Below are 22,450 nucleotides of genomic sequence, written 5' to 3'. Positions count from 1 at the left end.
GTCTAAAGCAGAGCTGTTCTCAGGGTCTGCACGCCAATTCCTTCAGGAGGCAGGTTATAATAGCAAGTGAAGGTTAGACTGGATGAGTCACTCCCCTAAAAATGTGTCATCGGTCCCTCTGGTAGGGAGCGCCCACTATGCATTTGCAACCTCAAATCTCTTCCTCTGTAAGCAAACTGATTTTCTTGACTTCAAATTGACAGAATGTCACTAAAGAATAGAGCCAAGCTCTTGAAATAAAGGGTTGAAGGAAGCAGGAAGAGAGAAATTCCCTCATCCCCATTGTCTCATACTGCTATCCTCCTACACAGGTAAGTCGTCTACTCAGCTGAAACCAGCAGGACAGCTCTGGGAGAAAACATGCCTCTGTTACAAGCAAGGCAGGCAGTGTCAGGACTGAGGAAGAACAACCCTCCTGCATGCCAGAAAGGCAGGAAGCTGCAGCATGCAAACACAGCAGAGATGGAGTCGGCCAGAGGCCACTGATGCACATCATTACTGGGGGTGCTGGCTAGAGGGGAAACCTATGAACATACACTGTCCACCTGGGAAAGGGGCCACTGAAAAAAAGCAGGGAGGCTTACTCTGTGAGCATTGCTGGGACACTTACATCCAGGAGCCCCCCATAGCGGAAGATACTGAGCAGAGAGTGCACATGGCTCTCACTGGTGAAGTAGAGCCGTGTCCGAACATGGCGACCTGGTGACAAAACTCCTCTTGAGTACCTAAACCAAAACCAGCGCAGTGTTACTCACAGCCTGTCAATGAATTGCCATCTACCATACAGCAGCATTTCTGCAGGCTTAACGGAGTGAGATAACCCCGCACTGGGAACTGTCAGAGAGCAGCAGGAGCTGAACAAACAGTGAGAGCACTGGGCACGGAAGCAGCAGCTTTTATGGAATCCTAACGAAGACACATGGTGGGGTGGCCGTGGCCTCAGCATACTAGCACTTGCCCCTTGCAGAGACAGGGATCAAGGCACCACCATCCAACGACAACAGGTTTAAGCTTCTGTGGCACGCTGCTCCTGCTCAGCAGTCTCAATGTGCCTTTCCATTTCCCTTCTAGTCCCAGGAGCATCAACATGCCTCTGTCTTGGTGTGTCCTTCAGTGTATGTTCAATGCCTCCTTCCACACCAGTACACTCTCCTGGTGTGGTTCCCACACCCTGCTCCAAAGCTGCCCTCCCCACCAGCAGCAGCATGCAGCACAATCCTTACAAGGGATGTAGTTTGTTGACAGACTCATCTTCATGGGTTCTCTGTAGGTCCAGCTGGATCTTTTTAATGAGAGGAAGACAAAAGCCAATAGCAATCTCCAGTTTCTCCTCCTTATTAATCCCATATTCCTGCAGGAACAAAACAATAGATAGCCTTCAGCCCTGGTTCTTTGCCACATCCTCATACGAAAGGAGGCTGGACTTCAACAGTCCTGTCCGCAAGCACCCCGACAGCTAAGCAAGGACAGAAAGGGAAATGTCACTCAGCACCTTTCTCTTCTTTATCCCCCACACATATTGCAGAGGGTAACAGAGGACAGAGACTCCTCCAAAAATCCCGGTCTGACCAGACATGACTGTCAGTATTCTTCCAACAGCTGAGAGGGACAAGTACCATCAGGGAACCTCCTCTCATGACACACAAACTCATACCCTCACCTGGCATGAGCATTAATGCAACAACTGCTATTTGCAAGGATTAAACTTCAAGTGCTACGTTGGAAATAGCCAAACTGCATCTCATCAGAAACACTGTGGACAAGTTTAGAAGACCAGTTCTGCTCTACACAGGCACCAAGTGCAATTGGACCTTGCTGGTAGAAGTTCATCCCTTACAAAGGAACCATTTCTGCCAGAACAACAGTGAATACAGAGATCCGTTGCATGGCGCTCCTTTCCCTTCCCATGTTCATGGGCACAAACTTTGTGAGAAGCAAGCCCACCGTGCAAACTGAACAAGTTCTAGTTTGACAAGAATATCATACTTGCCAGAACAAGCCTCCACCTTCAACACAGAAATCTCTCTTCCCCTGCACCATCTTATACGTGGAGAATGGGGTGTTACTACAGCACACACATGCAGCTTGAAGCTGTGCTGTAATGCACCATGGTGGATGTGGAAAAGCTTCTGCATCAGCTGTTCATTATTCTGATGCTGTCAGAATCCTCACCCAGGAAGCCCTGCCACATCTTCAGTCAGAAATGGTTTTAGCCTTATACAACCACTAAGAGATATACCTGTAACATGCAGTCTTGAGAGTTGATGTGGAAGAGAACAGAGAAAAAACAGACAGGGAAATGGTCAGAAACTGACACCACAAGACATCGTCACGCAGGCAGGACAGGCTATACCTGGGGTATGATCACATCTGCCAGGGCTTTGGAAAGTTTGAAGAGTTCAGCTGTGCCTTCCAGTTTCAGTGCACAGTTGTGCTGTACATCATACTTGATGCAGTCATAGATATCAGGGATCTTGCTGATGTCGTAACGCCCATTCTTCATGCGGAAATCTCGCTCCAGCTTACTCCAGCGTTGCAGCATCAGTTCTAAAGTCTCACTGTGGTACAGCTGCAGGTCTAAACAGCAAAGAACACCAAACCACATTCACGCCCTGACCTGCGCAGATTTCAAGTGACAGCTGTAACCGACTTCTCCCAGCACAAAACAGCTCTGATTAGTATGCCACCCACAGGAATCCTAGACTGGAAAAGCCACTGGACCTGTTGCAAGGAGTTTTAACCTGCAGGAACAAGCTATTTCCAAAATATTTGATAAAACTGCTTGCCTGTTGACTTACATCTGCCATAAATCATGTGAAACGTTCCACAGATGCCTTTTTAAAACCCCTGCACTGTTACTAGGAAAGATCTTAGAGATGAGCAAAACGTGACTGAAAAATTTTTTGTTTATAGTCTTAAGCTTCACTTCAGGAAATGCCTGAAAAAAATCAGGCTATACTGCTGCTGTTTACATTTGCTCTAAACCTAAGATGCACGTATAATTTCCTTTACATTAAGGCTCTCTTTAACAGCAGTTAAAAGTGATTCAAATAAGAGCCTTCTACATCAATAACACAGAGAATTTCACTTTAGAATTTCTTTGCTACAGATAAACACAAACTATAGTGGTGTTTGGGAGCTCTGAAGATGTAACAATACATGAATCCATTCCAGACCCTTTCCCATTCTGATGCTCACCTGCAGATTTGGGGTCTTCAAGACGTTTTTGTATCTGGGAGGTGAGATTCTCAATCAGAGTGAACACCTGGTTACAAACCTCTACTGGGTTCTGGATAAATGTCATGGAGTTGAGCAGAGAAGCACTGCCTGTAGGTGCTAGCTGAGAGAAGATACCAGCAGAGATTAGTTAGTATCTTTACCAACTGGCAACACAAAATGTCTGCCTTTTGCAGCTGTACTGCTTTCTGATTAGGCAAAAAAGCTGTGCTCCCAGCTGAGCATAATAAGCTGGCCTGTTCCTAGGAGTATTTAGGCATGTTTTAAAAACTTCTTCAGGACCAAGCTCAGAGGGAGCAAACAACTGCTCCTATCACATCAGACCTCCACCTACAATATCCACTCTTGTCTCACTTTGCTTCTGTGCTTGAACAGAAGGGCTTCATAGAAATTTCAAGTAGTTCTTTGAGGTGATAAGTATGTTGCTTAATGGTAATGGATTTCAGCCTGGTAATCAGATCTCAGCCTGGGAAAAACAGTGGTTTGGGGACTTGTTGGAGAAGCAGCTATAGTGCTTTTATTGGTTGCTGTGCTGGATGTAGCGCGCGCTCTCTACTCTGCAGTTATCAGACACTGACAGGACACAAAAGGGTTTGTGTCCAAAAGATCTGTTCACACATGCACAAAGCACTGATCTAGAACCTGGCAAGGCATACTCCTGGGTCTGCAGCAACTGGGATTGTTTTGGGCAGCATGCAGTAAACTACACGAACTCTTCTTTTAGCACACCCACGAGAATAAAATGCACTGGGACTTCTAAAGGGAGAGGAAAGTACTATGATGATTCTTGAAGGGGATAGTAGAGCAACACTGGAGATTTTCACTCTAAGAAGGGCAGGGGCTACTTTCACTTGGAGAAGGAGCTATTAAACAGCCCTTTCCCTTCCTAAATTCTGTTTATATTGTGTAATTTTGACCAGAACTGATCTCAGACTAACCAAACTACGGCTCACATACCAGCAGGCTTCACAACAAACCACTGGAGCAATGCTATTCTCCTTCCAGATGCAGAAAACAATAAAGCCACACAGGTGCTTTACCTTTTCATAATCCTCTTCACAGAACTCAGCATCCTTCTGCATGATTTCATGCAGTCGTGCCTTCACTCTGTGTTGACAGCTGCTAAGGGAATCACTGTCACTGTCCAGGAGACCATTCATATTGGCACTTTTCACCATTTGCACCAGGATGGGGGTCAGCTCTCCTTCCAGGGCCAACAGACCCTAAAGCAACACAAGGACAAGACTTCAGCAATACAAGCAACAAACACTTCTGGTAATTTCATGGCCAGCCTTCAGTCGAGTGAAACCTCAGCTGTCCTTGAAGAGCAGATTTACAGCAACAGCACCTACAGTCACCAGTGACTCTGGCATGCCTCTAGAGCTATCTGAAGCAAAAGGCAGGCTCTGCCTGCAGCAGCTCCAGATTTATCTAGGTAATAATTGAGTAGCCAACTCAGTTTGCTGGAAAAATGTTGATATAGCAGAGGCTCTGAAGCACACTAAGATCACTACTGGATTCCCTTTGGCTCAAGCTTTAACTGCAGATGGACCTGTCTTCTCCCTAACTCCCAGCCCACACTGAACCAAAGACATTTCATCCCCCTTTTAAATCCAGCAGTGAAGGAATAACCCCTCTGGCTAGGCAGTCATCCAAGAAACACTCATTTTGTAGGCAATTAATACTCAGCAACAGGTTTGATGTTGCTTTAACATCAAACACCAGCAATAATCCATAAATAATTCCTTCCTGGTCAGAGTCCTATCCTGGACAGGATGCTAAAGGTAACATACATGTGCAGCTACGCTGGATTTCCAGTACTGCCCCATACACTTGCTAATAGCATGGTATACCACTGTCCTCCCAACAGAGAGGGCAAAGCTCCCAGAACAGCTTTTCCCTCATTACCAGAGGTTTTCCTTTAGAACTGGCATATTTTAACACTAATGTAGCCAAACTAACAGATGCCTAAAAGAAAGAAAGGACCTTTGCAAAAGCTGCTGCTGTCATCTGAACTCGTCCCTCATCTGAGGCATAGATCTTGAGATCATGACGGTAGGTGCTGTGCAGCCTGAGCAAGCCACATCCAGGGAAACCAGCGTAATCACCTGGAACAGAGAACAAACCCAAAATTAATATTCTGACACCTGCAAAACTATCAGCTGAATACACTGCTTTAGACAACAAACTTTATTGTAGTGACAAAGTTATGTAGAGATTTAATCACTTTCATACCCAGCATTTAGGCTGCTCCAAAATACCTATACATGATAACTAGAAGTCTGATTCAGGCTTTGCTTAACTTGGGAAAGTTCATTTTGAGGAAAAAAAGTGAGCATTCACCAGTCAAATCTGATGCTGCCCAAATTCTGCAGCAATCCTCTCTGAACAGTCTATAATTGTTCTGCTAGCCTCAACACCCCTGTGCAGAATAAAGATGCACACAAAAAATTGCCTCCTGCTTGTCCTCTGCAGAAGAGCAGGTACTGCTGCCACCAGAACTGCAGGCAGAGCTGTTCAGTAGGGAGGCACCAGACTTCCAAAGCATAAGCTGTAGAGCTACAATTATCTTGCGGCACAAAATTGGCTGAGTCAACCACAGGAGTGAGATCAGTAATGGGAGAAAGCAACTCATGCAGCGGTTGAGTCTGACCCTCCAAAGACAGCGCTGTGGTGACTAATTTGTTGCTGCCTGGAATCCCGTGATGATTTTGCCACGGTACCCAGTCACACTGCATGAGAAAACAGGAAAACTGCTCCCAGCCCTGAGCTCACAATTCACAGGATGGGACGGGAGACAAAAGGACAAAGCTTACCTTGGCCACCAGGGTACATACAGCGAAAGGCTCGCCCCAGCTCTTCTGCCTGCACTCTTCCTGCTGGCGTCAGCTCTCCACCCCACTTAAGCACCAGCAGAAGGGATGGGGAAGACTCCCGGCGACCTTCTAGAAGACAAACAGGTACTCACTACATCAGATGTCAAAGCTGAGCTTGCAGAGGGAGAGGAGGGGAGGAAGAAGAGGTTGTCATCAGCACCTTACAGAGCCTGACCCAAAATCCCCAGGAACCAAATCAGCAAGTACGAAATTAAGACACCACTTTTTGAAGGTATAGGCTGACATTCATGAAATTGGAAGCATAACACTTGTGGCACCATCCAGAGTATATTGGTCCACTACATTACGCATCACTCCAACCCTTCATATGATGTGAGCAAAGCTAAGGTATGGGTCACTAATTTTGCTTGCACATCCAGAGGCCTATATACATAGGAAGCTGCATGCACTGCTTGAAGATCATGGCAGCAACATCAAATTTCTTTACCTTCATCTTCACTTGCAGCTTTTGGATGTCCATGAGGCAGATAGGTCAACTGAACCTTACGGTTAATGCCAGAAAAATGTCCATACCTGTCACAAGGGAAGGGGGGGCAGAAATTTAAACAAATCAACTCCACTCACCCTTTGCCCAGAGGTCCCTAGGCAGCACACAGCAAAAATACAGCACAGGTAAGAGACTTTCTGCTGCAACACCAATTGCCACAGGACATGAACATTTTTGCCATCTACCTGTGACCCAGCACAAACCCTCAAAAAAAGCCAAACAACTCCTCCAAATGAAATTCAAAGATCCATTTACTTGCCTGCACTTCAGCTGACAGCACTCTGTGCTGCCATACCTCACCAGGGTTTTAATCAACCTTAGTTAATTTCTGTCTACATCTTTAACAAGTGAACTGATGAGATCACAGAAAAAAAACAATAGCCACTCTGAGGATAACCCCATCTCTATTGAGCAGAATGAGCAGGGCAAGACATCATAGCAAACGTTCATCCTCTGTGCTCCGCAGACATGGCTTGAACGCAGACACTGCCTGCATGTGCCACAGTGAGCTATAGCTCTGAGAGAAGCCCTTCTTTTGTTTCTAAGATGCCAGCATCACCATACTGTCTTTTATTTTGGCTGCACAAAACCTAAGAGGACACAAACATCTTTTCATGTTTTCCAAACTCCTTGTTATTAAGCTTTTGGCACCAGGACAACCTTATTTAAAATAAGATTTGTTCCAAATTTATCAAAACGCTTCCTTCATATCAGTGTGGTCCCTCCAGGATTCCAGTTCCTCTCCTGCAGCAAAGGAAGCTCAGTTTTGTCCCTATTTGTTTAGCCAAACACCAGACACAGCTGGAACAAGAATCAGCAGTGGTTTGGATGCCAAGGAGAAAAACATTAAGAGCATGGCACCTTTCATGTACAGCTGCTAACAGGGGATGGGGGGGACCTCTGAGGAGCCAGCTGGGCAGGACATCAGCAGCACAGCTTGTTTCTACATTGCATGCTGACCCACAGCTCTGAGACAAACTCATGGTGCCCCAAGATATGAACCCTTACATCTCCAAGACGCTCTTCAGCTGTTCCAGTTTGGATTTCCTCTCCTCAATCTCACAGTCACTCTGGGTTCCCAGGTCCACCACAAGCTGCCGTGCAATGTCCAGCACTTCCTGTTGGAGAGCAGACAGTCTCAGGCATCCCACAATCCTGCCTCAGACTCACCACTGTACTCTTGCAAAGCCTTCAGATGGCTTCACCCAGCGCCAGGTCCACGCAGACACTTGCCAGAGTCATGTCATTTCATAAGACACGGCTCAGGCAGGACAAACTTTCACATTGCAGTTTGCTTCATCCCCACCCTGTGCTCCAGCCCCGTTCAGAACCACGCGGGTGCCTCCACCTGCCCCGCTCCCTAGCCTGGACCCATCTTTCACCAGAGGCAACCACAACAGATGGGCAAGCTGCAGCAGGTCATCCCCATCCTACAGGCTTCACATCAGCCAGGAACAGTTTCCATTCTGCTCTCATACTATCACCCAGCTGAGAATGTATGGGGTGGGGAAAGAGAAAGGGAGCATTTGTGCAACAGACTGTTGCTCTTTTAAGGGTTTCCACCCCCCAAAAAATTGCCTCACACTGATCCACATTACCTGCACGTCCCACACAGTAATCCCAGAGAGGACTCTCCTTACCTGTAGCTGCTCTGGCTTCTTCAGCTTCAACTTCCCTGTTTTGTAGCCATCGTATTTCTCAAATAACTCAAAGAACCTGAACAGACAACAAAGAATACTGATCCATTTTCTGCTCTTTCAGTGCTACAAGGACTGTCATCCCTATGTATGCATTCATGCTCTGTTCTTCAGAGAGAATGAGAAGGCCCCCTGGCTCCTTCCTGTGCTTCAGAAACTATGAAAAAAACAAGTGTTTCCAGCCGCAGGTACAAAAAGGAAGCAGCCACTAGCTTCCCATTCAGTGGGGCATTTCCCTCTGCAGCACCTAGCACACTTTCATACTTTCTTCCAGGCTTCACACAGAGGATGTGAGGATCTTTATGGAGAAAGGGGGCTCCCTCAGCTGGGCAGAAAGCATTTGCTTGAATGCAGCCAGGAAAAAGCACTGCCTCCCGTGCACCCACAGCCCTTCTGCTCCTCCTCTTGCTTCAGAGAACAGGCCTGCCTCACTTCCCAGCAGCACAGCATCTTCTCGCCTTGACTCTTACCGGGGATGCTTAACTTCCATCTTCATCTTCTGCTTCGGGGTGCGATCTCCATGCCGGATGACTGCAATAACACAACGAAGCTCCATCCTGGGAAAACACAAGATTCACCTGACAAATGTGCCCCTGCACTCCAGAAGTCCCACCAGAAAGTAGTTTCCCATTGTTCTTTCTGTTCCATCCTTTTGGCAGCTGCTTTCCTCAGTGGTGGCAGAACTTCTCCCAGACTAAACCAAGCATAAGTGCCAAGGCTGTAAAAGCAATCAAAGCACTCCAGACCCTGCCAGGTCATCTGGTTTCATATCAGGGAAAAGCACCACAGAACCATAATATGACAGGCAGGACCACATCTTGGAAAGGACAAGGCTGGATGTTACAGAATCTACAGAAACAGCCAAGCATGTTCTCCTGCTCAACTTGTGCAATGCTCATAGGACCAATTAGAAAGACCCAGGGGAAAAAAAAAAAAAAAAAAAAAAAAAACAAAAAAACAGAAGAATTGTTATACAGCTGGGATCCTGTCTCTGAACGAACAATAAGAGATGTATGTAAAAAGATCCCACAGCGATCAGACACCGGCAGCAACCAGTAGTTAGGCTGGCTAATTTCAGAAGGGCTACATGAGTTTGCTTTTTCAGATACTATAATATCCAACTATTTCTTATAGGATCCCAGAGAAACAGGGATTGACTCTCGGCAGCCTCATTGTCACAAGGTATTGTTAAAGCCAGCAATCCTGTCAGGTGTGCAGTGTTTTGTGTTTGCCAACTTTTTCCAAACGATCACACGGTAAAGGAAGGATGAATACATACTCTGAATCTGTCTTTTCTGTAGCACCTACTGTGTTCACTTCATACAAGTGTGCAGGTGTGCTGAGGATCGCAAAGAAAGTTTTGCCTTTGGTCTTTTAGCTTTATGTGGTGGAAAACTAGTAAAGCCAACAGTATCAAATGAGGGTCTGCCAAGCGTACAGGTAATGTGAATACTTCAGCTAACTGTTTTCCACCCATTAAATTTTTTTGCGTTTTCTATGAGTAGCAGAGTACTGAACCGTGAACCAGCTGCAGCAGTGCCCTCATCTGTTTTCTGTGCTGATCAAGAATTTGGGCCTTCTGAAAGCCATGGGAGCAATTTCGGCAATTCCTTCAATGACTGCTCACCTGCATTGATCAAACCTGCAACTAATCTACCATCTGTCACCCTTTCCATGTGCACAGCTAAGCCTTTCCACAGGCCTTTCAGGGTTGCAACCCACACAGCAGCTGGAGAACACCGTGCTGCTGGGTGGTGTCTGTCCCTTGGACAGGGTTTGCACTTTGTCCCTCATGTAGCCATCACTGGCACTCTTTTGAGAAGACAGCAGGTACTCACATGGTGCCTGAAGTTGTGGGGACAATGGGAATGTCTTCTGCCTCTGTTGGGATGGACCAGGGAATATGAAACTGCGGAGCCAATTCCCGCATGATGATATTTCTGGAAGAAATTAGAATCCAAAACTCAAGAGTACAAAACCCACAAGAAATTCCATTCCCTTGGTTCTCCACCTCCTCCTTAGTGGCCCAGCTGAAAGATTTGAAGACAGCCACAGAACTTCTCCTCACCTTCCTTGCAGAGACATCTATCACACCACGGGCTAGTTAGGGCACCCCAAAGGGACACCAATTACATCACCAACACTGCAGCTGGGCTTAGCATCCAATTAAAAGTCCTGTAAGATACATCTAGCTGTAGATGAAGGCATCTAATGCCAATGCAGGCAGGAGCTCCAGGGGCTAAAAATAAATAACCCATTCCTCCCAGAGCCAAGCCTTCCTCTGCTCAATAAACATCCCCACACGAACCACCTGCAGACTTCTCTGACATAGAGATCAGGACTCCACATTCATTTTACTATGCTATGAGTTACCTGACCCGCTGTCAGAACTTGAATTTTACATACCCGAGGATTTTGGCACAGTCATCATAATACTTCATAGAGTTCTTCACAAAACTGAAGCCGTTCACGTCACAAACAAAAGAGTGGCCGTTGGCTCGCAGGAGGTCAAACCCACACACCGTTTGCTGCAAGAGGAAGCAGAGGACACAGGACTCAGGCTGGCTGTGAGGGACAGCAGCAAAGGGACAGCCACTGCCCAGCCAAGCCAGGCACACACACAGACCCAGCCATCATACACTGCCCAGGTCAGCTCCACTGGTGCTGCAGCTGTCCTCTGCTCCACACCTACCTCACCAGCCTTGAAGCAGTGCAAAAATACAGCCACTAGCCAGCAGTAACAGGCCCTTTAGAGGCACCTTTACACCCTCACAGCTGTATCCCAACAGATAAGCCCCCGTACTAAGCTGTCAGGGCAGCCCCACCTGCCAGAGCCCTAAAGGCTTAAGACAGAGCAGCTCCTGGCTCTCCTGCTCTTGCCTCTAAACCCAACCATTTTGAACCAGACTGACAGGTACAGACAGTAAGTGGTGCAGGCAAAGATACCCATCACTATGTGTAAAAGGCTACAAGGTAAAACAAGCCCACAGCTGTATCAGCACAACTGCACAGGCTGCAGATTGCAGTGAGGGCAGGAACAAGTAGCCAAGTGCTTCTTCTGCTGACATCATTGACCATGTCACGTAAGCATACCTAGATCATACACTCACTCTACCATCCTGTAAAATAGAACACAAATATGCACTAAAGTCAGATCAAAAAAATAAAAATCAGGTCTGAGTTGGGTTTGGGTTTTTTTTTCAGAAAACCAAGTTTCCACACAAACACAACTAGGAAACAGTAAGGGCGTGGTGAGCACAGGTCAGACGGACAGCTGCATGCTCAGAATCTGATATTAAATGCTCAGCTGTACATTGGACACCAGCCACCTGGCAGCACAAACGGCATTTGCTGCAGGCCCTCTTGCCTTCCCGCTCACCTCTGACCAGCAAACTGCCACGGCCGGCAGGACAAGCTGCACAGGCCAGCAGAGACAGCAACTGGCACCAGGTGCAGAAGACTGCCACACCAGAGACACATCGGGGTAACAGAGCTCAAGCTTTAACACTGACCAAGATTTAAATCGGACATTCATGGAGTATCTTGCTTGCATAGGAGAGAAAACACAGACCTTAAAGGCTACACAGACTTTCCGGGCAACTAGTTTCTCCATGGCAGTCAGCATGACTGGGTAACGGATTTCTTTCCCTTCGCTGTCCCGTTCAACCTTCCCATCCAAAGCAGGGGATTTGCGAGCCTCAGCATGGGCATAGTCTGGCCCAACAGTGTACACCTGGGAAGAAAAATAGTTACACCTGATACAACCACCTAGACTAACTGGAGCTTCCAGAAGGTACTTCTGCTGCAGACACGGAGAGAAGATCAGACGGTCTCATGCATTTGTCCTGTTATGACCTACAGAACATCCGCTCCCCACCTTGGGATCCGAGCTGCTCAGTCAGCACCTCACAGCTTAAACGAATACTCCAGAACCTAAGTAGGACTAAGCAGGACTGCCCAACCTTCAGCTATCCTAAGTCTGCACAAGGGAAAAGCTATTCCAGGCTTTTCCTTACCTTTACATCAGTGCCATCTGTAGGCATGAACTCCTCATAAATGTATGAGCCTGTCTTCCTCACACTGCTCTCTGGTGAGTACACGCTGCTCCGGCTGCCAATCTGAAAGCACAGAACAAACACCTCAAGCAAGAGCATGGGGGCTTCTTTTCTTAGAGGGAAGAACAAAAATCCTAAGTTTCATCCTGTATGTAGAGAATTAGCGGAGCATCTCTCAGAACCTCTAGCTATTACAGCACACTTATTTATGGAGGACAAAAGAGACTCCAAAATGCAGATAGTAGATATGTTCTTTTCCAGGCTTTAAAGAGGAGAAAAGTTTATTATAGACCATTAGGTTGACTCCAATCACTACAAGGATATGGAACAAAAAATAGTGGATAAAGACCTAGAAAGTAAGGAGCCTAGCTAAAAACCAAATGAAAATAAAGGATGACAGGTAATAATCAGACCAATTTAACTTCCTCCTAAGACAGCTGGCTGATCTTATGGACAGAGGATGATGTTTTCATTTTTGATAAGGCTTCGGATACAACCTCATATGGCAGGCCTATATGTTACCTAAAATGTTAATCTTTTTAATATTATTAATGACAGATGCATAACTGATAGGAAAAAAAAGATATATCACAGCTATTAACTGTTCACTGGCAAAGTGAAAGAAATGCATAAGGGCAGATTGCCTGTGGAATATAGGAATAAATACTGCGTTTATCAAATTTGCAAGCTACGCTAAGCTGAGAAGGGCAACAGCTGATGTTAGAGGACAGGAACACAAGTTTGAAAAAAAAAAAATCATCTTGATAAACTGAGGAAGTGACTTGGAAAAAAACAACATGCAATTCAGTAAGGGACACCGTTCTCCATGACTGTCTCCATGACACGGGACACAAGTCAAATAGAGGTTGGGGAAGGAGAAGTCAGCACTACCACTAAACTATGCCCTTCTGCAATTCCCAGGTAGATGGGATTGAACTAGAAGTTCTAAGAAGGTCCAGATTTCCCCAACACAAAATCTTCCTTTCTCCTTCAACTGCCCCAACGCTCCCTCCTGAAGCCACGAGGGTCTCAGAGCCACAGATCTGTTGGTTCCAACACCAAAACTGGTGTCCGCCTCACCTTCCGAAAGAGCCGCTGGCTGCCCCCACCTGCTGACGTCGGGTAGTAAATATACACATTATGGTCTTCAGCACTGACTGGCTTCTCTACAAATGGCTTTGGGAAAACAGCTCCATTTACCTCCACGTGGTCCTCTCCTTCCACCAAGTTGCACTCTGAAGATAAAGCACAGCAGCAGCATGTTAGGAAAGGGTGAGTGAGACAGCTCTAGGGCAGAGCTGAAGCCCTTCAGTCCTGGTCAGTCAGCCAGTTTTGCTGTTGAGACCTTTGTCTGCAAAAAACAACAGACTTGTGAATCAGGCCTCTTCAAGCTGATTATCAGTACCTGTGCTCTGCAGAGTATCTTAAGTATGTGAAAACAGCTTTCAGTAGAGCCTGCGCACTGACCTTCTGGTCTGTCAGGGTCTCGATTGAGCACAGCATAGCGGGGCAAGTCAATTCCCTCTTCTTGAAGGATCCGATACACTTCACGCCTGTAGAGGACAGAAACAGTGTCAGAAGAGTCTAGAAGGTCCTCAGTACAGGCCAAAGGGAAGGCTTCACTCCCACTGATGAACAAAGTAAAATGAACACAAAAAAGCTTCAAAGACAGAGTACAAATACTTCTCAGCACATGCTCCCCAGATAAGACCTACAGGCTATAGGGCACGCCTCGGTCCTACTCCCGACAGAGATGTCCCAGAGTAAATCTCTACCTGGCATAAATATAGATGCTTATTTACTAGCAGATGCCCAATCCACAGCAACACACCCAGCACCTGCCACCTACCCAGATCTGCCCTCTCAAAGGGTGCCCAAGCTACCCAACACCCAGGCCAGGCAGATGAAACAGAGCCTCTTTTCACCCTGTGTCAGTGAGGAAATGGCTATTTTTCACTACAGTTACACCTCAGGGTGCCTGTCAGCACCCACAGGGACGCCGCTCACAACCCAAGGCATGGCAGAGGTCTGGGGTCTGGTACGAGCCCTACCCATACAGAGCCAAAGCAGTCTGGCTCTATGCACCGAAGACATGGCTGCAGGTGGCCTCTACCAAAAGCCAATTGAGAAGCCTCTTGAAGCGTCTGGCCAACATAGGTTGGTCACATACCTGAATCTGACCTGGCCTTGCTCCCAATTTCTGCCCCAGAACCCCATCCTGCTACCTGGCTCTCTACTCAGAGACTAGTCTTTTTGCTTCCATTGTGGCAGTCTCATTCTGTGAGACCTCTTCCACTTCCTACTTCATCTCACCATTCCTTACAAGGCACTTGCACCAGAAAATAAAACATGCCGAGTCTCAATGGTTTTACCCCATTGTCTATTCCCCTTGTTTTGGAGAAACAACCCCTAAAAAGCCACTGCTGTGGTCCCCTTCCTCCCCAGCTCACTCATTTGCTTGTGGCCAGGAAGACAAATCAGACCCAGGAAGAGGGAAGGGGCTTTAGCGGATCACAGACACCTACCTGTCCTGGATGTAATACTGCATGTCAAGGTCATTAATCAGAAATGGCTTGCACAGCTTGGCATAAGCGACCGCTTTATCCAGGGGGAATCCTGAAATAGAGGAGGAGGGGAGGGGAGAAAGAATGAGTGGAAGCTCCCTTGCCCAGATCTCGAGTAGGCTACGACCTGCTGCAGCCTTTTTACCTTTGGAGTGGAATGATATGAGGCAGTCACACGAAGGCCAGTTCTCCACCGGTTCGTTCAGAATAACATCTTCCCCCATAATCACCACTGTGATATACTCAAACTTGCACAGACGCTCCAGAATCTGTGTCATGGGCTTTGACTTGGACTTTTTGGTCATGGCACAGATTCCAACCACAATCTGCCGCTCAGGTGGCTAAGGGAAGACAGGGATCAGTTTAGTACAGGATCAGCTACCTCACGGACTTCAAACTACAACAGTGTAGAAATGCAGCAATGTGGAACAAACAAGGGATTTTCTTCCAACCTTATGCACTCACAGCTCTTGCTAGACATGAACCCATAAACGCTCCCAGTTCCCAGCAGCGTCCACTGGAGGACATCATTAAGGAGCAGCCCAAAACAACCGCTTCTTTGCCAGGTAGTACGTACCTCCTCTTTTTACTGGGCACTAATGCTAAGGTCAGAAATAAATATCTGACACCTGAACAAGCAGCCGGGACTGGAATCCCACACCATGTTCTCTGGCCCATAACTCACCAAGACAGTTGATGGACTTAGGCAGGCTCAGAGAACAGCCGCAAATGTTTTATAGCAAAAAAAGTCTAGGAGCTCAGTCTGTTTGTCTTATCTGAGAGAAAACGAAGGGGAGATTGTAACAGTAAGTAGCTGTAAGTAGAAAAGAAAAACCACCAAGTGCTCTTCCATATATCTGCCAAAGGTACAACAAGGTCCAGTGGGATGAGGTTAAGTTGAGTAGGTCAAGAGAGAAGGTGTGCATTCAAAAAGCATTGCTAACCGTAACAGAGGAACAGTCTGAGGTCTGTGGTGGACTTTTCTCCACCATCTAGAAACCCCAGACTGGATGTTTTCCTGACAGATTAATTCTGGCCCAAGCAAGATTAAACGCAGTGAGACCATCTGAAGTGACACACACAGGACTTCGGGTTACCCAGCACAAACAATTGCAGCTTCAAAGCATAACCCGAGACTTTAGAAGTTACTGCACGACTTGCAAAGCCAAGGCTCCATGGCAAAAACAACATCTGAGAAGTGAAAGGGTTTCCAAATCCTTCACTACACCTGATAAATAGCTCCTCACCAAGCACCAAAGTACACAACACTGCGTGGGTTTGAAGGAAGCCCCTGTGGGCTCCTAGGTCAACAACCCACTTGCAGAGCAGCAACGGAAACGATGGTTGCACTGGCGTATGGTCCCACCCAGCAGCAATGTCCCTGCTGCATCCAAGTCCCATGCACAGAACAACAAATGTAACATTTAAAAGAACACTGAATAGGGGCCAAAAGCAGTCAGGAGCTGGAGATCATTCTCCTTTCTGCACCCTGTTCCTGGAGGTTACAGAAAAGAACAAATGCTTCCTTTCTGCAGACACACGTCTGCCCTTTTCACAGTTCCCAGAGTTTTCCTCAAAAATTTCCCTGGTGAGACAGGTTTACAGAAGTGCCAGGGTTAAGTTGCTAGGACAAGGAACTCTGCTATTGTACCTGAAAAAGACTGGCAAGTGGAAAGGCCAGGATTTACTGCAGCATGAGGCCGCGAGTAAGGCAGTATGACAATGCAATACACCCCATCAGAAATGACAGCGCCATTCCCCACGGTTGTGCCCCACAGCCTGGTGTCATGTCCCCTGAAATCCCAACTGCCTGCAGCCTCAGCAGCAACCGCACAAACCCCAGCTGAGACCCAGGAATTCTGCACAGATGCTCCAACCCAGAACGCCAGGACTTCCTTACCGACTCCTCCTCTTCATCATCTTCAAAGAAATCAGTTTCGTCTGTCTTCATGTTTGATCCCAGAAAGTCTGTCTCATCATCCCTGGAACCAACAACAAACCTGGGAGTGGAGTTGTCTCCCTCACTGGAGGTCGTCAGGGACGACATTGCAGCTTCGGTGGCCGACCATCCCGCTCTGGAATCACAGCATGCAAGAAGGGGTAGAGAAGGTCAGATTGCAGGGCGAGCCAGGGGCTGGCTGCACTGGAAGCAGGTGATGGTGGGGAGGGCAGGGACTGATCTGGCACAGAGAGTGCTGCCCAGCACAAAAAGAGGGAGTCAGAAGAGACCCTCGGGGTAGGAGGGGATCTGGACACACAATCATTTTAGATAGGCAGCTCCATTGTGCAATTAACCTCTTTGCACCAACTGGGAACCACCAGCGCTGAAATCATGTAAAACCTTACAATGATGCATGCTCCACGCCGCTGTCTAAATCATGGAGGGGGACAGTGGACACTCTCAAAGGCTCGTACACCCAAAGGCATAAACCGGGACTCCAGGAGTTAGAATGAAGCTTAGGACAGTGACAGTGACTTTCCAATCGCCTATTTTCATCCTTTCAGCCCGTGAAGACCTACAGTAACAGAGAGACCAGATTGAGAGGTGCATGAGTTTGCAGGGAAGAGGGTAAAGGAAAAAGTGACAACTCTTTGGCAAGGAAAGAGGACACAGAGTAACATCAGTAACAGTCTGGGTTGCAGGTCAAGGCTTCTGGGTTTGCAAGCTGGCTCCGATTTACTCTGTGACCACGGAAGCCAATTGTCAAGATACAAGCTCTGCTTTATAAACGCCAGGGAAGGAGCGTGTCTTGCGCTGTCACCTACAATAGCAGCACTGTCTGCCATAGAAGTGACAGAGTTTGAATGCACAGTATGTGTGACCTGGACACACCAAGGACACAGCTGTTTACCTCTAACCATAGCTGCACATACATAAATGTCAAGTGACTGCCCTTTGCCATGTTTTCCCCCACTAAGAAGTGGGCAAAAGCATTCCTCCCACATAAGCAAGCGCAACCTTGACAAGAGGACGTTGTGAACACCTCATGTTAAGTACTTCCTAAAAATGGACACGAGACACTGTCTACCGCTGCTTCTCATGCTCTCACATGATTTCCAGCATTCCCCAGAGCGAGTTACTGTATTTCCTCCTCTTTTAAGCATGCTTTCCCTTACAGCCAGTACACCGTAGGAGACTGTCCCGCCACATACAGCTGTCAGTTCCCAGTCCTCTGGCAGCAATTCTTCACAGAGCAGAGGAGCACTCCCAATGCCACCAGCCTGCCACCAGCACCGTTTCACCATGAGAATCCCATCACCAAGAACAACTGAGGGAGATTGCCTTAATCCATTCGAGCAGGGTGGGAACAGGCAAAAGAAACAGAGCAAACCAGCTGCTCGTGAAATCCACCTTGGAAATAAAGGTAAAAATAAAGCACATCTCCACACAGAAAGGCTGCGGGCGCTCCTGGGAAGGACAGGAGATGTAACAGGTAAATGCTCAGAGAAAGTGCTGGAGCAGAAGCACACGGGACAAGGTCCCGCAGCCACGCCATCAGGCACTGGTTTGACAGCAAGCCCATCAGTTATCATGCCAGATCTACTGGGGGAGCCGACACCAACCCACCAGAAACCAGAGGGGTGACACAGCAAGCCCCAGCTTTGCACCTACCGCTCGGCAGACAATCTCCGCTGCCCGACTCCCCAGCTCACACCGGTCTTCCACTGGTGCACCAAGGCCAGTGCTGCCTGCTCCCACACAAACCTGGAGGCACAGGGCACACCCAGCACAGAAAAGTGTTCCGATCAGCAAGAGTTAAAGCTGTAATTTCACCATCAGTGCTCTCCACTGGTGGGAGCAACAGTGCTGGCAGACCAGGCTATACCGGCATGCTACTGTGTGCTCCATACAGTCCTACTATTTCCACAGGATGACAAGAGTGGGATTCCTGACACGCTTAGGAATCATTTTCATTCCTGCGCCCTGCTGCCTCAGCACACCAGTGCAGACCAAGACCTTAGCAAGTACACTATCAGCTTGATGGCTGACGATTTAATGAAGTAAACCATGCAAGAATAGGAGGAGGGTTGTTTCCTCCAATCCCTTACTCTCCCCTCCCTCCTGGAAAAAAAACAGATCAAGCAGCAGGAAAACCTTTGCCCTAAGAAGTAAGCAATGAGCTCTCTACATCCCTGCTCCTACCCCAGAAAAAAAGCCTCTGCCTTGCTCTGTAGTTATTTCTAGAGGCCAAGACATGCCATATTCAAACCAGGTAGAAAAACTAGAGCCTCAGTGAAGCCAACAGCCACTGATGCATCAGGCATGCCCTTAGGGTTAACAGGGAAAGCCTCAGGATCTCAGGTTGTTTCTGGTGTGGGGAAAAGAAGGGAGTATAACCAAAACCTTTTTCAAGTTTCTCTTCAAAGTAGATCCCTCATCTGACTAGATTTATACCAAGAAAGACTACAGACTCTTGATGAAACAGAAGTTTTAGCTACAGGCATAAAACTAAGGCATCTAAAACTCAGACAGACTGTTGCTTTTAAAGGGAAACAGGGAAGTGCAGCTCTATATTCCGGTATCAAAGGCTAATAACAGGAGGTTTTGCCAACATGACTGAATCAGCCCTAGTGCTAGGCTTTCAAAGAGTTCATGATGCCAGGAGGGTGGCACCTTCCCTCACAGAAATGGTACCAGCAAGGTTCCTGTGCAGCACGCAGCCCCCACCACCACCACACCATTACTGCTTTTCTTCCAGCCTGGAGCTATGTGAGGCACTGACAGCATGCGATACTGATGGTTCTGCATCATTCTCACCACCTCCTGAGCTAACTGCTCCCACAGGTCATACATTCTGACCAGTCTCCACTTGCTGAGAGTGCTGCAGGTCTCACCTTTTGCTAATCACAGCAAGAAAATTTAAGCACCGAGTTAATGCCACTGGCTGTATCGTCCAAGAGAAACAAAAGCATTAACACAGCTCTGGCATGCATGCAAGAAAGGTAAAGATGGTTCTGGCTTTGAGTATGGCATATTCAGGCTTGCTAGTCTCATCACAATACAGAAGGAAGTACAGAGCAGCCACTACAGCTAAAGGCATTCTTGCACTCTCTTCCAAGAAGGGCAGTGATGATCCGGTACGCAATCATAACAGAGTTTACCATAATCACCTAATGGCAATAAAAAGCTGCTGACACACAACCTGAAACAGAAATGTGCACCTTGTCTCTTAAATGTCCTGGGACTAATTCAGCTCCCTATATTAGTGATAGCAAATGGGATAGTAGGTTGTTTTCCAGTTCCCCGGCAGATCATTCTGGTGCTGTTCAGGTAAGAATGCTCACAGACTAAAGAGACTTATTCTTTGTGTCGCTGTATCCTGAGGTACCAGAAATTTAAGAAAGAAGAAGGTTATGATCAGGTCTTGTATTAACTTTGTTCTCAGTGTAGCATCAACCACCAAAAGTGTAGGTGTGGGTGTGGGGGTTTTGTTCCCTTTTGTTTTTTAAACACAGCCTGCATGGTGCATGATTTGAAAGCGCAGTCCCTGCGGTGGAGGGCTGAAGGGCCAAGGACTGCAGCAACCCAACAAGGCTGATCCTATCGCTGGTGGCAGCAGCCACAGGCGGTAGAAGAGGCAGCTCTGGGAGCGGAGACCAGGTCTGCGCACCCAGGCAGCACTAGGTGGGAGGTCCAAGGAGCTGCATGCAGGCAGGCTGCAAGGACGATTACAGACCCACAGCCTGATTTAAGCCAGGTCAAGTATCTGCAGGATTGCAAGCTTGAAGAATACACGTAGCTGGCATTTTAAAATATTAATGCCGGCAACGTCTTGTTGAACTACCTGAAACTGCTGTGGGCACTAAAACTAAACAAAAAAACCCCAACCCTGAAAGCTTAGGCCTTGATCAGGGAAGTACCTTTGCCCAAAGAGTTACTCCCCTTGTCACAAGGGCTATTTGTATTAAGGTTAATTACATACTTACATACAAAAGGTGAAAGCTGTACTCTTATCGTAGACACTTAATTGCTTCAGGAGAAAAAGAACACCTATTCCGGAGTTAATAATTAAAAGCTATTTCGCTGTGGTGTATCAAAGAAAGCTCTCTGTGTTCTGTTAACGCAGAAGTCCAACGCGTTCACAGCCAGGCAGCTGAAGGCAAGCTTCCCAGCGCTCCAGCAGCACTTTCGGTAACTCCAGATCTATCGACATCTTCAAACCCAGCGCACAGCCAGGGCGCAAACACGAAATGTCTCCCGAGCAGGAGCTGTTTCTGCCAGACAATGCCATTTGCAAATTTAGTAAAAAAACCTCTCGGCTTATCGCTTCTACACCTGAGCAAGCCTTCTGCTGCTCACATAGCAACCGCAGCAGTAAGGTCAATCCTCACCTTTGGAGACAGTTTTTAATGAGATTTTTAAATGACTCTCATTACACACACAGGTGAAGTGTGAAACCCGGCAGCATCAGAATGTCCCTGGGACTGTAACCGTTAATGAGGGTTTATTAACGAGCGAAGGGCCGCGGCTCGCCTCTTCCCTCAGGCCGGGGGCGAGGCAGACACAGCCCAGCCCGCCGGGCCCGGGCCCGCCCGAAGGGAACAGCCGAGACCCCGGCAGGCCACCGCTGCGCCGCTAGGCCCCGACGGGGACCCACAGGCCCCCGCTCCCCGAGAGAGCCCGCCGCGGCCGGGAGGGTGCGGGCTCCGCTCGCCCGTGGCTGGCCGGGCCGGGCCCCCCCCCGCCGCCACACCCGCGCCCCCGTGCAGAGCCCGCCGCGCCCCCTGCCGAGCCGGCCGGGCAGGCCGCGCCGGGGGAGGCCGAGCGCTCTGGCCCCAGGGACCCGGGCGGGGGGCGCGGAGAGCGGCCGGGCCGGGCTGGCCGCGGCAGGCCCGCGGCAGGCCCGCGGCAGGGGGGCTGCGGGGCGGCAGGCCCGCGGCGGGGAACCGGGCCGCGCCTCACCAGTGGCCGCCGCTGCCACCTACCCGGCGCTCCCCGACAGTCGACGACGACCGGGCCCAAGAGCGGCGCGGCCCGCTGTCGTGTGTGTCATGCCCCCTCCCACTCCCTTCGCTTCCCCTCCCCGCCCCGACCCGGGGTTCAGTCTCGGGCCCGGCGCACCGGGGACGACCCGACACCCCGGCGGCGGCAGCAGGGGGCGCCACGCCGGGCGCCGCCATTTCCCTCCCGCTCACCTGCGGCCTCCGAGCGCATCCTGCGCCGCCGGCGCTGCCGCCGGCCAATCACAGCCTGCTGACGGGCGCAGCCGTCCAATCGGCGGGGAGGGGGGCGGGCCGGCCGGGCCTCAGGCGGGTGCGGCGTGGCGACCCCTAGCGGCGGCGGCGGGGGAGGCTGCGCGGCCGGGCGTGCCGCGCGCACGTGGGGCGCGGGCCCAGCGCCGGGTACCGGCAGCGCCACCGGGTCCCGCGTTACCACGGCAACCGCACCGCGCCGGCTGCCCCCCGCCCCGCGGGACCCGGGCAGGAGGCGCGAGTGTGCCGGGCGGCCGCTGCCCAGTGCGCCGGGGAAGCCCGGGCGACGGGTCCCGGGCAGCGCCCGTCGCCTCTCCCG

The 22,450-nt window shown here is 49.0% G+C and overlaps 1 protein-coding gene across 18 annotated transcripts in view; it reads right to left on the bottom strand.

Annotated features, from left to right (window-relative positions):
* Positions 1-22,117, bottom strand: part of PPIP5K1 (diphosphoinositol pentakisphosphate kinase 1) — a 48,683-nt gene extending 26,566 nt beyond the window's left edge. For 4 of the 18 annotated variants that reach the window (XM_080397401.1, XM_080397403.1, XM_080397415.1 and 1 more), the window contains exons 1-22: positions 20,866-22,054; positions 17,284-17,453; positions 16,838-17,012; positions 15,083-15,278; positions 14,899-14,989; positions 13,841-13,926; positions 13,454-13,608; positions 12,335-12,436; positions 11,890-12,051; positions 10,725-10,846; positions 10,157-10,258; positions 8,789-8,875; positions 8,262-8,337; positions 7,630-7,739; positions 6,562-6,647; positions 6,054-6,182; positions 5,224-5,345; positions 4,278-4,460; positions 3,199-3,340; positions 2,354-2,577; positions 1,224-1,351; positions 611-725 (exon numbers count right to left, since the gene is read on the bottom strand). In XM_080397401.1, coding sequence (XP_080253527.1) covers positions 611-725; positions 1,224-1,351; positions 2,354-2,577; positions 3,199-3,340; positions 4,278-4,460; positions 5,224-5,345; positions 6,054-6,182; positions 6,562-6,647; positions 7,630-7,739; positions 8,262-8,337; positions 8,789-8,875; positions 10,157-10,258; positions 10,725-10,846; positions 11,890-12,051; positions 12,335-12,436; positions 13,454-13,608; positions 13,841-13,926; positions 14,899-14,989; positions 15,083-15,278; positions 16,838-16,984 — 2,565 coding nt within the window. In that variant the 5' untranslated portion in view covers positions 16,985-17,012; positions 17,284-17,453; positions 20,866-22,054. The other 14 variants (XM_080397417.1, XM_080397402.1, XM_080397404.1 and 11 more) reach the window with 8 other exon arrangements.
* Positions 22,118-22,450: the final 333 nt, after the last annotated feature.

Source organism: Falco punctatus (genome assembly GCF_963210335.1).
Source record: "Falco punctatus genome assembly, chromosome: 7".
NCBI classification, from domain to species: domain Eukaryota; kingdom Metazoa; phylum Chordata; class Aves; order Falconiformes; family Falconidae; genus Falco; species Falco punctatus.
Note: the sequence above shows the minus strand (reverse complement) of the source record. Positions and strands in the feature narration are given on the sequence as shown.